The sequence below is a fragment of the Macaca thibetana genome, chromosome 19 (genome assembly GCF_024542745.1).
Source record: "Macaca thibetana thibetana isolate TM-01 chromosome 19, ASM2454274v1, whole genome shotgun sequence".
Lineage (NCBI taxonomy): Eukaryota > Metazoa > Chordata > Mammalia > Primates > Cercopithecidae > Macaca > Macaca thibetana.
This window is the reverse complement of record NC_065596.1, coordinates 32,528,795-32,544,499: the sequence shown is the minus strand read 5'-3', so window position 1 is coordinate 32,544,499 and position 15,705 is coordinate 32,528,795. Positions and strand designations below refer to the sequence as shown.

General features: G+C 40.5%; 2 protein-coding genes across 10 annotated transcripts in view; one reads left to right on the top strand and one right to left on the bottom strand.

Moving 5' to 3' along the window:
* The window catches only part of PPP2R1A (protein phosphatase 2 scaffold subunit Aalpha), a 526,337-nt gene that overhangs the window by 139,118 nt on the left and 371,514 nt on the right, over window positions 1–15,705 (bottom strand). The window lies entirely within an intron of this gene.
* The window catches only part of ZNF841 (zinc finger protein 841), a 107,548-nt gene that overhangs the window by 84,608 nt on the left and 7,235 nt on the right, over window positions 1–15,705 (top strand). For 7 of the 9 annotated variants that reach the window (XM_050771261.1, XM_050771264.1, XM_050771262.1 and 4 more), the window contains 3 exons: window positions 2,332–2,423; window positions 7,674–7,800; window positions 8,539–8,670. In XM_050771261.1, coding sequence (XP_050627218.1) covers window positions 2,385–2,423; window positions 7,674–7,800; window positions 8,539–8,670 — 298 coding nt within the window. In that variant the 5' untranslated portion in view covers window positions 2,332–2,384. The remainder of the gene's footprint in view (window positions 1–2,331; window positions 2,424–7,673; window positions 7,801–8,538; window positions 8,671–15,705) is intronic. The other 2 variants (XM_050771266.1, XM_050771265.1) reach the window with 1 other exon arrangement.

The following is a 15,705-nucleotide window of genomic DNA, read 5'->3' as shown; positions in this document are numbered from 1 at the left end:
CAACTGTGTCTTGAATGCGTCGGATGAAACTTTCGTATCCACCATTCCACTGATAACTATTTTTCAGAGTCACCAGTGACCTCCCCATTTCTAAATCCAATGTATTTCATTTCCTGCTTTACTCTTTCTTTTCCTGTCAGGAGCTATTTGATTTTCTTGTCACCTCCCTGACCATTTCACACTTCTCTCTGCTGCTGTGTCCTGACTCCAAATTGTTTCTCAATGTGGGAATGACTCATGGCTTAGTCCTTGAACCTCTTCTTGTTTCTCTCCACACCCACTGTCTTTCCTCATCATCTCATCTTATGAATTTAAACACCACTGTATTAGGCCATTCTTGAATTGCTATAATGAAATACTGGAGACTGGGTAATTTATAAAGAAAACAGGTTTAATTGGCTCACAGTTCTGCAGGCTGCACAGGAAGCATAGCAGCATCTGCTTCTGGGGAGGCTGCAAGAAGATTCCAGTCATGGCAGGTGAAGGAGGAGCAGGTGTCTCATATGGCGGGAGCAGGAGCAAGAGAGAGTGAGGGGGGAGGTGCTACTTGCTTTTAAACAACCAGATCTCGTGAGAACTCACTGTGATAAGAACAGCACCAAGAGGTGGTGAGAAACCATTCAACACGAATCCACCCCCATAATCCAACCACCTCCCACCAGGCTCCACCAGTAACACTGGGGATTACAATTCAGTGTGAGATTTGGGCCAGGGACACAGAGCCAATCCATATCACCCACCTACCCGTCTCCATGTCCCCTGCAGACCTGTCCCCTGACCTCTAGAATTCTGTATCCTTTTGTCCTCTTGGCTGTCTGCTCAGCCAGCTAACAGGTATCTCCACCAAAAGCGACTGCCTGAACTCCTCAAGTACATTCCCCTGTGCTCCTGAACCTCTCAGGTGAAGGTGACCCTATACTTCCTGGCTTTAGTTTTAGATGTCAGCATATATTTGAAATAGAGAAAACATGACATTAAAAAGAAGTGCTTTAATTCATGTGATAAAGATAAGTTGTGTTTACTTAAAAAGGGTGAGGAAATACATAGTTTCTTAAATTACTGTGAGCTGTGGGAGAAGAGTGTTTGAATACCTCGTCTCTACCTAGTCTGCTCCCCAGAACCTCTCTGACCTCATCTCCTCCCTGTGTCCTCCCTGCTCCCACTGCTCCAGCCACACAGGCCTCTTTCCTGTTCCTTGGGCTGAGGTCGCTTCTGCCTTAGGGCCTCTGCCTGGGCTGTCTGGCCCCTCAGCTGCAGGTGCAAACATCCTTCTTTCTTGAGGTCTTTGTTCTGATATCACCTTCTCCATTGGAACTTTTGTGACTCACCCTCCTCTCACCATTTAACACTCCAGCCACACCCTTGCCCCTACCCCTGGTGCATATTATGTGTCTCTGTGTTTCTTTCTGGTCCATTGTCTTCTACTGTCTACAAACTGGTAACAATGAGGCCCCAAGGAGAGAGCAGAGCTGGGAGGATGGGGCTGTGCTAGTCTTGCCCCCTTTAAGATGTACTCAACCCTGGCTTCACATTAGCATGCTGAGGCAGTTTGCAAATACATGTTTTGTGCCCTTTACCACAGATTCCACTTCCCATAGTTAGCATGGACTCAACCTTCATATTGTTTAAGGTACCCAAGTTGATTCTAATTTGTATCCAGCATTGAGCGTCAAACCTCTGTGTCTTCTGTTTCTGAGAGCTGAGCTCAGCCTGTGATCCACAGGGAGGTGAGGGGGCTGTGCTCTGTATGGGGTTTGATCAGGGATGGGTCGGTGTCCTGAAGGGAAGCATAGTCCAGCCCAGCTCCCCACTGCTGCAGAGTGTCCGGGAGGGGAACAAGTTCTGAAGAAAAGGGTGAGATGGCCGGGCGCGGTGGCTCAAGCCTGTAATCCCAGCACTTTGGGAGGCCGAGATGGGCGGATCACGAGGTCAGGAGATCGAGACCATCCTGGCTGACACGGTGAAACCCCGTCTCTACTAAAAAATACAAAAAACTAGCCGGGCGAGGTGGCGGGCGCCTGTAGTCCCAGCTACTCGGGAGGCTGAGGCAGGAGAATGGCGTAAACCTGAGAGGCGGAGCTTGCAGTGAGCCGAGATCTGGCCACTGCACTCCAGCTTGGGCGACAGAGCCAGACTCCGTCTCAAAAAAAAAAAAAAAAAGAAAAGGGTGAGAAACTCACTTAGTCATTGTGTAGGAATTTATTATTCTTGCACCCTCCTGGTGCAGTGGGTTGTCTGTCCACATGCTGAGGTCTTCCCTGTGGGCATGGTTGTGGCACAGAAAGGAATGTGTTGTTTCCAAGCATTAAACAACAGATTTTTGACTTTCAGATTTGACTTTTAAAGAATTAATTGTATTGACTGAGAGAGAAGCCCAAAAGAGGATGAAGAAAGAAAAGGAGTCAAGAATGGCTCTTCCTCAGGTAAAGTGATATGCTCAGTGGATTGTTTTGTCTCCTTCCTTTTTGAAATGCAGGGCATTGGAGTTGCAAATCTCTTGAGTCTGAAGTGTTCTGCCTGACACATTTGCTCGCACTCACCCATGCCTTCCCTCAGTCCCGCTCATCTGCACTTACATTCCAGATCTCACGGTGACCCAGTGACATGAGCTTGGGAAGAGGTTGCACTGGGCATGGTCCTGGGAAGGGCTCATACCCAGACATGGATGGAAATGGGGTGTGGGTCCTGCGGTGTCAGCTTCTGGGCAGCAGAGACTGTTTACGGGCAACATCTGAATGCACTGTCAGCTCTCAGTAGACCAGGAGTAGAGAAGCTGTATGTGGTAGTCACGTTAATGTGTACAAATACCTTATAAATTCTTGAAAAGATGCCTTTAAGGGGAGATCTTTTCTACCTGGTTTTATTCCACATTTGAAGCTATAATGAATGAGTCACTCTTTCTAACTCCACAATCTTAATGACTGGGAATGGAATGGAAAACTAGGTACCGACATCAGTGATAGAGGGTGTTTTATTCCATCATTGCTTTTAAAATATGAAATCAACCTGAATGTCAGATTAATTTAGCCATTCTCAGCATATCCATCCCACAGAGAATGCAGTGTTCCTGCAGGGACTCTTACCAGCAGTTGTTTTTTGTAAAATGGTTATAATTTTGCTCAGATGTAAGAGCCAAACTTTTTTGATGTCAGAGAAGATGCAGCCAAATTCTGTCATTCCACCAATTATTATTAAATATTACGTTTCTTTTATTTTAAACATCACATGATATATATATTTGTTTTGTGGTAAAAGTCCAAACAGAGATGCAATTTAGGCATTAAGAAGGGGGGATACAACATAAGCGTGATAGGGAGTAACATTTTATTATATGTAAAATTTATGCTAAATGAGATTTTAGGTGTTCTTGCCACAAAAGCAAAAAAAAAAAAAAAGGTAACTGAGATATGGATATGTTAATTTGTTAAACTGTAGTGAGTTTTTTACTATCTATATCTTGCTATATTGTGTACCTTAAATATACACAATAAAATTTGTAAGCAAACAAGTAAAAAACAGGGCATCAAGAACACACTTTAGTTTTATAGTAAAAACAACTTACAACCTGAAGAAAGGACATCAAGGCATATATATTTAAAAACTTTACAGAATGTGAAAGAGCTTCCAGAATGCGGTAAAAGAAAATTGAGCATAAAATGAAAATTATTTTATTTTGATTTCCACAAAATAATGAAATGTCCTCACAGTCCAAGGAATTGGAAAATGGACATATAAAGAATTTTTATTTTTTCTAGATCCTCAAAGAGAAAAAACTACATAGTAGTACTTTTTTTTTTTAAAGAGTGGGAAATGTCATGTGTCATTGGTGGGAGGGGGCATCTTTGAACTTGGGATAGTGGGGAATCTTGCCAGATTCACCAAAACAGGAAATGTACTATCCTAGAAGAGGCGATCACTCTTTCAATTACGCACCCGGAGGAACCCAGGTTCCTTTTCCCTGTCACATCCTCCACCATGTGTCATGTTTCATTGAGGAGCTACAGTGGTAAGCTCTGTGGCAAGAATCAGTGAGAGGTGTCGAGATGCATTTACACGTCATTGTGGGTTTTTAGAAAACGATTCTTCAGTGAATGTTCTGCTGTATTTTGCAAGTTTTGGAAATGTACATGTTTTTTATGTTAATAAACATTAATAGCTTGTTTTGCATCCTCTTTGGAGCAATTTCTTAATGAAGACATGGATCTTCTACAATTTTTCACTTTTGCAAAAAATGTCACCGTGGCTGCTTCTGCGCATGCTGTCTTCACCACACGTGTGTGAGGGTTACTTCACTGGCAGTTCAAAGAATGTTTGCTGCTTTTAGGACGGTATACCACAAAAGCAAAAATAATTATATGTTTGTTTTATCTTTTGGAAGCCCTGGCTCATGGTGTGATTATAAAATATGAAGTTTCTTGAAAATCTAATGTTTCTTGCTTACATTTTCTTTGCATTAATTTTTTTTGATTGAATCTTTAATTTGAATTTTTGTGTATATCTTTTTGTAGATTATATTTGATTACTTTTAAAGTTTCAGATTATAAATGTCATAATAGGTTCATATGAAGATTGGCAAACCTCTCCATTTCTTTCCAAAATTTTGTTGGTTCTTTTTTTTTATACAACAGTCACATTTTATTAAATTCCCACATACTTCGTTTGTGTTTGAATGACTGGGAGTTTTTACAGTTGCAAATCTTGTCACCACATCTTCCAATAAGAATTGAGTTTGTCAGTCAGTGATTATATCTTTATTATGTCTTTCAGTAAAGCTTGTTTGTTTGCTTACAGTTCAGTAATGTTAGGTATATTCACATTATTTATTGGGCTTTCAGAATATATATGTTCTTGGTGCTTGATGGTTTCCCCTTATGCTCTCTTTATTTTTCTTTATTTTTTATAGTTTTTGTTTTCCTCCCTGTCAAAATCCCCTTTGAGTTCACTTATTCCTTCTTCTGTCTGATTAAGTCTGCTATTGAACTCATCTAGTGAATTTTTCAACTCAGTTATTGTATTTTTAGGTATACTTTTTTTCTTTGTTTTCAGGCAGGGTTTCACTCTTTCCCAGGCTGGACTGCAGTGGCACAATCTTGGATCACTGCATCCTCGGCCTCCCGAGTTCAAATGAACCTCCCACTTCAGCCTCCTGAGTAACTGGGACTACAGGCGTGCACCATCACACCTGCCTAATTTTTGTACTCTTTGTAGAGATCGGATTTTGCCATGTTGCCCTGGCTGGTCTCGGAACTCCTGGGCTTAAGCAATTCTCCCACCTTGGCCTCCCCGAGTGTTGGGATTACAGGCATGAGCCACGGTGCCCAGCCTCAGAATTTCTTTTTGATTCTTTTTTATAGCTTCTATCTGTGTTGATACTCTTCTTTGCATGCATAGTTCTATAGTTTTCCTGATTTCGTGAGCTTGTCTGTGTGTGCTGTCTTTTAACTCATTGAGCATTCTTGTGGCTATTATTTCAAATTCTTTGGTAATTCACATACAGTCAGCCCTCTGCATTCATGGCTCATGTAGCCACAGATGGAACCAACTATGAACTACAAATAGCCAGAAAAAAATGGATGGTTTCAAGGAACATGTATAGTCCTTTTTTTCTTGTCATTATTTCCTAAACAATGCAGTATAACAACTACCTACGTAGCATTTACGTTGTATTAGCTATTATGAATAGAGATGATTTAAATCATATGGGAAGATATAGGTAGGTTATATGCAAATATTATGCCTTTTTATATAAGGGACTTCAGTATCCATAGATTTGGTCTCCTTAGGGAATCTTGGAACCAATCCCCTGCATATACTGAGGGTGGTCCCCATTTCTTTTTAGTTCTTCAAAGCCATGATGTAAATCACCATTTCTTTAGTGTAAGTTTATAGAGACTTAATTGGTTTCTTTTTACAGACCGTATTTTCCTGTTTCTTTGTAAGCTTTCTTATCTTCTTTTGGCACTTCAGTATTTGAAAAATCATCTACCTCCCCAGTTTTCGGTGGTTGCTTTGTTCAGGGAGGACACTGCAGTCAACTCAACTAGATTCTGGAGACCTTCCACACCTTTTCTGGCTGGGGATTTTGTCCTCTCTGGGCCTTTGCTTGTCATCTCTTCATTGAAAATGTTTGCTGGTTTCTACCCAGAAGCTCCCCTGTTGTCTCTCTTTGGTATTGCAGACTTGGGTGCTACAGTAAGCTGTAGTACTAGATCTTCACTTAGTGTTTGTCTGTGTTACTGCACACACTGGTTTATGTAAATCATCCTTTTTCTCAGTGGCCCCTAACCTTTCACCTTGTTCTTGTCAGTGCTTATATTCAGTAAGAGAGAAACCAGCCCATCAGTTGGTCATCTGAAAAGTCAGGATGTTGGACAGATATTCTGCTCCTTTCCATCCCCTAGATGATCTTGGGAGTTGTGGGTTTCTTTTCTGTTACCCCTGCATGGCAGGGGCTGCGTCTCTGTCAAGTGGATGCTTCAGATTTTCCTTCAGAGCTTCTATACTGTTTGCTTTATGTTGGCCTGAGGTGTAGAAACCTCGTAACTGTTTTGTGGATTTATCCCCGAGGCAATTAGTCTATGAATTGTTGTTAAAATCATTTCACTATGGTGACTGGAGAGTTTGGGGATTCTTGTTCCTTTATCTTGCTGACATCACTCAGTATAGTTTTATAATTTGTTCACAGAATTCTGAAAATGTTTTGTACTTAAGTGCCATGGTATATATGCTAATGAAAATTTAGAAGTGTGTGTGTGTGTTGTTGTTGTTGTTGTTTTTAAATTAGTGTACTAAAGTAGGAAGATTATTTCAGTATATTATTAGTTTGTATACTTAAATATTCTTTTTCTGGGTTGCAATCATGTTATCTTTCCCTTTTTTTTTTTCTGAGATGGAATTTCGCTCTTGTTGCCCAGGAGCGAATCATGAGATTTCCCAGCCAGCAGAATCATGAGAAATACATTTCTATTGTTCATAAATTAGTCTCTTTTATTTTGTTATAGCTGCACAGAAAGACTAGGACATATTCTGTTATATAACTGTTGGATTCTGTTGATTCAACTCTAATTTTTAGACATCTGGGTTCAGGTGCTTGTTGCGCTGTTGGCAGGTTGTTGACCTAGGCGAGTTTCTTAGCCTGTCTGTGACACAGTTGTCTTCTAGTAAGATGGGAAGAAATATTTCTGTCCTAGGTTATTATGTCATCATTTGAGTTAGAACATGTAAAGCCTTTGGAGTAATGCCCGGTACATGGGGAGTGTTCCAAAACTTTAGTCCTTGCTGTTGCTCTTGTCATCAGTTTTTAGTTTCTGACCTTTCTTTAAAGCCACTAAGAACACTGTCATCTCTGAAGACACCACTTGTATTCTAGCTCATCTGGACACCTCACTTGGTGTAACAAATATAATATCTAAAACTTTCATAGGGATAACCATGTGTTTATTTCTTATTTTGTCCGCAGAAGTGAGAAATGTGCACTGATTTAGATAAAATCCTAATCTCCTATTGAATTTTATAAAACCCAAAATTAGGGACACATAATTATCTCACAGATGCTTTTAATGGATATGTCAAAACACACACTTCAAATTGATGTGACAGTTCTTTCCTCTTCTCATTTTATGTAAAGATAAGAGCTCACCCATTGCTCATATTGAAATGTGTTTTCATTTCAGGGATCTTTGACATTCAGGGATGTGGCCATAGAATTCTCTCAGGAGGAGTGGAAATGCCTGGACCCTATTCAGAAAGCTTTATACAGGGACGTGATGTTGGAGAACTACAGGAACCTGGGCTTCCTGGGTGAGGATAATTTTCCTCTAGAAGTTAGGATCTTCCCTTGTGCATTTTTGTACTTTCCTTATTGTGTTTCTTGGGAGGCCCTACATTATTTGACAGAGATTGAAGCCTTGTTGATTCACAAATAAAAAGCTTCATGGATGTTCTGCTTCCTTCTTTGTACGTTAGTGGTGGTTCCAGAGCTGAGGTACATATAAAACCTTATGGCAGAGTTAATATATCCAATTCCCTGTTCCTGTTTTCTATCCCTGTGGTTTCTTTTTTTTTTTTTGGACACAGTCTCAGTCTGTCACCCAGGCTGGAATGCAGTGGTGTGATCTCGGCACACTGCAACCTTATCTTCTTGGGATCAAACCATCCTCCCACCTTAGCCTCCCAAGTAGCTGGGACTATGGGTATGCAACACCATGCCCAGGTAGAGACAGGGTTTCACTCTGTTGCCCAGGCTGATCTTGAACTCCTGTGCTGAAGCCATCTTCCTGTTTTGTCCTCCGAAAGTGCTGAGATTACAGGCTTGAGCCAGTACGCTTGGCCTATCCCTGTGTTTTTGATTTAGTATTTCTTGGGAGAGAGCTAGATATCTGCATCTTACAGTGTTCCCTAAACATTCAGAAGGAGGCAATCAATGGATGAGTTTGTGAAATATTTTATAGATTCAACTGCAGTGTTTTCTCTTCTACCTAAACATTAGGCTGGGTTCTGGAAAAACCATGGGACATCTTCTTTCTTTTTTTTTATAAGCAGGACTCTGTCTTCCTGACCTGAATATTATCTCCATGTTGGAGCAAGGGAAAGAGCCCTGGACTGTAGTGAGCCAAGTGAAAATAGCAAGGAACCCAAATTGGGGAGAATGCATGAAAGGCGTGATCACAGGTAAGAGCTCAGATGGGCACAATGGAAGCAGCATGATGAAATTGTGTGTGTAAAACTCTGCAAGTGGGAGAGTTCTGTGGGGAAACAAATTTGATTTTCTGTGAGCTCCGAAATTTTTCTTCTTTCCTGCTTATCACTTTGCTCTCCAGACACGTATAAGTTTACCCTTTCACTCTCCACGGGTTGCTGCAGCTCAAACAGAGTAAAGGACAAGACTGTTATGATGAACCACAGTGTCATCTGAATTCTCTGAACTCTGATGCTTTGACTCTGTGGCGTGGGAAGGGCCTTTTCAAAGAAGTCTCTTTTCCGCGTGGTCTCTCCTCCTGTTCTTGATTCTATCTGATCCTCAGTTCTCTGATCCATATAGATTAGAGCTCCATAGTCCTGATGCCTGGAGCTTTTCTGGTTCCACCTCATTTCGTATACTTGAAAGTGCTGGTCAGGAGATGGGGAAACATTGGTTGCCCTTCCTTTGAAGCTGGGGTCCTAGAACTGCACGCGACTGTCTTCAGCCCTCTGCCTGTTCAGGTCCCTCAGCCATTTTCTTAGTTCTTCTTTGGACACTCTTCTCGGATTTGTGACAGGGGAATGAGTTGGGTCTCCTGAGATTGTTACATAGAAGAATTGTAAAGACAGTTGACATAAAGATCCGCTCTTTATTCTTAGTCCTACACAGGGAGCATATCTTTGTCTTCACACTCTTAGTTTGGGATCTGTAGACAGAGCAGAGTCTCATTTCAAGATCCCTCACAATCCAACTCCTGTGTTTTTCTCTGTCTTGTTTATGCCTTGGCTATTTCTGATCTTACATTCTCTTTTATGTTTGTGTGATTTTTTTGCCTCTGAGACTTGCTTTGAATAAACACATTTCTAGGGTCTGACATTTTATCCTTTTTTCCTGCTGTGATAACCTATCTTGGGGTTATGAATATCTCGTGGACTATCTTATGGAGTGGGTTTACTGGGTAAGAGAAAATTTTTGAAGGAGAGCACTTTGAGTAATGAGTTTTAACATCATCTTGCTACATACAGATGTGACTATTAAAGTCAGAGTAGAATGATCAGCATTTATCATGATATTCAGATAGCATCACAAGAGCCTGGTTTCTGAGAAATGTCACAAAAGTATCTCTCAAGGGTACTGTGGTAATGTTGATCTCATATACTAATGGTCCTCTTTTTTGAGCTAGCAGTGAATGGTGTAGGAATTTCTCCCATGCCGGGCGTGGTGGCTCATGCCTGTAATCTCAGCACTTTGGGAGGCTGAGGCGGGTGGATCACCTGAGGTTAGGAGTTCTAGACCAGCTGGCCAACTTGGTGAAACCCCGTCTCTACTAAAAATACAAAAATTAGCCGGGCATAGTGGCAGGTGCCTGTAATCCCAGCTACTCAGGGGGCTGAGGCAGGAGAATCACTTGAACCCGGGAGGCGGAAGTTGTGAGCCGAGATTGCGCCATTGCACTCCAGCCTGGGGGACAAGCTGGGGGACAAGAACAAGACTTCATCTCAAAAAAAAAAAGAGGAATTTCTCTCAGGGAGAACATTGTCCAAGTTCACAGCTTCATCTCTGCAGGGTGGTTGCCTGAACCACTGCTTATGCCACACTTTTCTTCCCCAGTATTTTTGTTTACAGTGAGTACGACTTTGATCTTGAGGAAGCTAATGAAGTTGAATGAGGCTTATTTTTTTTAAGTCCAGAAAGTTCGTTTTAAGCAGCCGTTGCTTTCATCTGATGCATTTTCATGTATTATAAATGAACTTTGTTTTTATTTATGTAACGATCAGTTCCATAGTTTTGAGGATACTCAGTTTTGTTTGTTTTATGTTTCTATGTGTGGTAGTGTTGTGTTGGGGAATGCATATTGTTTTATGTATTTTACAAGATTTCCTTCTCTAGTACACATGGTATAGCTCAGCAGCAGTTTCCCTAAAACTTACACAAACTTGGCCGGGCGCGGTGGCTCAAGCCTGTAATCCCAGCACTTTGGGAGGCCGAGGCGGGCGGATCACGAGGTCAGGAGATCGAGACCATCCTGGCTGACACGGTGAAACCCCGTCTCTACTAAAAAATACAAAAAACTAGCCGGGCGAGGTGGCGGGCGCCTGTAGTCCCAGCTACTGGGGAGGCTGAGGCAGGAGAATTGCGTGAACCCGGGAGGCGGAGCCTGCAGTGAGCTGAGATCCGGCCACTGCACTCCAGCCTGGGCGGCAGAGCAAGACTCCGTCTCAAAAAAAAAAAAAAAAAAAAAAAAAAAAAAAAAAAAAAAAAACTTACACAAACTCCATAGTGTTGTGTTGACAGTTTCAGTTATTGCTTTTACTTCTGTTTCACCTGACTTCATTCCTACTATGAAAGTATATGTTTGTCAATTAAATTGATTACAGTTTTTAAGTTGGAAATTTTTAATATCTTGAACATAATTTTTTAAGTTACTGTCTTAATTGTGGAAATACCATTTAATAGATTGATCATTCTTTGTTATATGACATACATTGCTTTTCTGTAATAAGTTTCAGTTTCCTAAATATAGCTTGCTGAGTGTTCAAATTGCACTGTTTTTTTCTTTATTGGAACAAATGCTATATTATAATGACTATTCTGTCTACATTCATGTCCATCATGTTATAGTGAATCATTATTTAAAAATCTAACTTTATTTACACTTAGCCCATTTCTTACACTTCAGGGACTTCTCTACTATTTATAAAACCTACATATTTTTTTCATGATGCTCAAGCAATGAAGAATAAATTCTCTTAAAAAACTTGTATTGGGCCAGGAGCAGTGGCTCATGCCTGTAATCCCAGCACTTTGGGAGGCCGAGGTGGGTGGATCATTTTGAGATCTGAGGTCAGGAGTTCAAGACCAGCCTGACCAACATGGTGAATCCGTTTCTACTAAAAATACAAAAAAATTAGCCAGGCATGGTGGTGCATGCATGTAATCTCAGCTAGTTGGGAGGCTGAGACAAGAGAATTTCTTGAACCCAGGAGACAGACGTTGCATTGAGCTGAGATCGCACCACTGTACTTTAGCCTGGGTGACAGAGCAAGACTCTGTCCCTAAAAAAAATAAGAAAAAAAAAAACAAACTTGTATTTTGTCCAGAAAAGTTTTTCCTATATTTTCTTCTAGAATTTTTGTAGCTTGAAGTCTTACATGTAAGTCTTTATTCATCTTGAATTAATTTTTGTATATGATGAGAGATAGGAGTCCAGTTTCATTCTTCTGTTTATGGCTAGCCAGTTTTTCTAGCATCCTTGTTGAATAGAATGGCTTTTCCCAATTGTTTTTGTTGACTATAAAAGATCAGTTGGTTGTAGGTGTGTGGCTGTATTTCTGGGTTTCCTATTCTGTTTCATCGGATAGCTTTCTATTTTAATGTTAGCATTTATATCTATAGATTTTCTATCTTAGCACTTTTTTCTGCATTCACATGTCTTGGTATGTTCTATTTTCATTTTCCTTTGTTTTGAGATTTTTTTAAATTTCCCTTGTGATTTCTAATTTGACATATTGGCTGTTTAAGAGTATGGTTTTATTTGTTTTTGTTTTTGTTTTTTGACATGGAGTTACGCTCTTATTGTCCAGGCTGTAGTGTAGTGGTGCAATCTCAGCTCACTGTAACACTCCACTTCCTGGGTTCAAGCGATTCTCCTGCCTCAGCCTCCTGAGTAGCTGGGATTACAGGCATCTGCCACCACGCCTGGGTTTCACTATGTTGGCCAGGCTGATCTTGAACTCCTGACCTCAAGTGATCCACCTGCCTCAGCCACCCAAATTGCTGGGATTATAGGTGTGAGCCACCACACTGTCCTAAGAGTATGTTGTTTCCACATATTTGTTGATAATCTAATTTTCTTTCTTGATCTCTAGTTTTATTATGATGGGATAAGTTATGCTTTATGATTTTAGTCTTTAAAAAGTTTAAAAAATTTTTTCTTTTCCAATATTTTTTTTTTGAAAAATGTTTCATGTGCAGTTCTGAAAAATTTGTATTGTGCTATTTTTGGATGTTGTGTTATGCATATATAGGTTAGGTTCAATTTGATGTATCGTTTAGGTTCTCTAGTTCCTTATTTTTCTTCTGTCTGATTGTCCTATTTATAAGTAAAAATAGGCCATTGAAGTCTCTTATTATTACTGTGAAACGAGTTCTCCCTTTAGTTGTATTAATTTTGCTTCACATATTGAGGATTGCTATATTAGGCACATATTACTATATCTTCCTAGTTAATTAACCTTTTAATCATTATATAATGCCCTTCTTTGTCTCCAGTTTTTTTTTTTGTTTTTTTTTTGTTTTTTTTTTGTTTTTTGAGACGGAGTCTCGCTCTGTCGCCCAGGCTGGAGTGCAGTGGCCGGATCTCAGCTCACTGCAAGCTCCGCCTCCCGGGTTCAGGCCATTCTCCTGTCTCAGCCTCCCGAGTAGCTGGGACTACAGGCGCCCGCCACCTCGCCCGGCTAGTTTTTTGTATTTTTTAGTAGAGACGGGATTTCACCGTGTTAGCCAGGATGGTCTCGATCTCCTGACCTAGTGATCCGCCCGTCTCGGCCTCCCAAAGTGCTGGGATTACAGGCTTGAGCCACCGCGCCTGGCCTTGTCTCCAGTTTTGACATAAAGTCTATTTCGACTGACATCAGTTTAGCCACTGCTGATGTCTTTCTGTTACCGTTTATAGGGGATATCTTTTTTCATCGCTGCAATTCAGCCTACCTATATCCTTTGAATTAAAATGAGTATTTTCTGGATAGTGTGTAGCTGAAGCCAGTTTTAGAAATTCATTCAGCCAGTCTCTGTCTTCAGACTGTGGAGTATAAACCACTTACATTTAATGTAATTACTGATAGAAAAGGACTTATATTGCCATTTTGTTAAGTGTTTTCTGTGTCTCTTTTAGATATTTGTTCTGTTTCTCTTACTGCCTTCGTTTTTGTATAGTTGATTTTTTTTTTCCTGAAATGGTTCTACTTCCATTGTGTGTGTCTTCTATACATTCTTTGTGGTTACCGTTGCAATTACAGAAAACACTTTTGATTTATAACATCCTATTTTCAACTAATAACAGCTTAACTTCAATTACATACAAAAATGACTTTTTTACAGATCTGCTTCCATGTTATGTTTTGTCTTTTTTTTTTTTCCTTTTTGTGGAGAACGGGGTCTCGCTATATTACCCAGACAGGTCTCGAACTCCTGGGCTCAAGCTATCCTCCCGCCTCTGCCTCCCTGAGAGCTGGGATTACAGGTGTGAGCCACCACGCCCGGCCTCCATGTTGTGTTTTGATATCCCAGTTATTTTCATTGTATATACTGTGTCTCCATTGACATATATTTCAACCTTGACAAGAGTCTCCTGCTTTCTTTGTTTTCTCAAATCTTTGCCTGTTGTGCTAGGGTCCTCATTCTGCACCCCATGTCTCCTTAACATTCTTGTACTATCAATAAAGTTTTATGGTATCATTATGTGTGTGTACGAAATGAATTCATCCATCTCCTCTTCATGGCAGTTTTCAAGTTTTTTCTTAAGGACTGAATTATAAGAACAGTCTTTCACATATCTCCTGATAGGTAGGGTTGTTGAGCATATACCTGGAAATAGAACTCATGGGACATTCAATTTGATAAATTTCATAGCAAATATTATAGAGACATAATCTGTTTTCTTCCCATATCATCATACCACCTCCTTTTTAATTGTCTTCCCTTGTTGTCCTGCACCCATAGTGTATTTCTCACATTTAAGTATTAGTACAATGCTACTTCTACATTAGTTTCTCTTTTCTTCCAAAGCCAGGATTTTAGCTGTTTCTTGTGCAGTTACATTCCCACAGCTCTGCAAGCACACAAACCTTGCTGCCCAATGCTTATTACTCCTTGCTCTCCCGGCTTGCCCTTTCTCCTCTTGGGCCTTTCCTAACATATTACTTTGGTCCAGATGGACTACCCAGTTACTGCCTAGCGTATTAATTTTATACTTCCATTATTGCAGAACTCCCTCACCTCCTATGCTACTCTCATTCTGTAAGGGGTCACCCCTACTCATTTACTTGACCATTGTCTGATAACACTGCCTAAATCAATATGATGACTCAGAAACCGTTCGTTATTCATGACAGATGGCTGAATAATGCTTTTGGCAACACAGCATTGCAGGGAGCCGAAGGTCCATGGGACGTGACCAACTCAGCATTCCACTGGAGGCTATATGATCAATCAGCAAATTGTTTATCATGAATGCAGGATGTGGGCAAACTCATGACTGCTTCTGCTGACAGAAGTTTTGCTGGAGGCAATCACTCCCTGGCGCCAAGGTTATCTACTGCGATATCTAGAGCCTGTTGTTTGAGGAATGCAGTCTTGCAAACCTACTTTGGGCTGAGCAACTGACCCCTTCTTCCACCCTCCTTCTCACTATCTCTCTTGCTTAGTAAATACAGAGGGCTGTGTAAAGCTCAGGGCCCTTGTCCACTAGAGGCAAGGTGCCCCCGACCCCTTCTTCCAAATATACTCTTTTGTCTCTTGTCTTTTATTCCCGCATTCGCCCCCTTTGTTCAATTCCCTTAGGTCCATGTGGGTTACATAGTGGCACCCCGAACAGCGACAGAATCAGGTGCTGTACACAAAATGGCTCTTGAATTATTTCTACACTCTTTATATTTGGGTTGACCTGTTATCTGCACTGCTTGTTTGGGAGTTGTTTTTAAAAACATGTTTGATCTTGCAAACCCAGGTTCTTATATCTTACTTTCTTTGTAAATTGGGTATAGATACATAAATGCTGTGGGCATATTTAGTGTGCTTGTTTGTTAAATAATGATAACTTACCTAAAGACTTTTTAAACAAGTTAATGCTGTTAGCTAGCTTAGAATATTGCATGTTTTATAGTAAAGACTCACAAATTTGTTTAATAACGTGTATCAACATTGTTTCATGTTTATAATGAGATAGCATATTGGCTTTACCTTAATCAGCATGGCTAGCTATATCAGATACCATAGATAGGATGGTTTAAACAGCAGAAATTGAC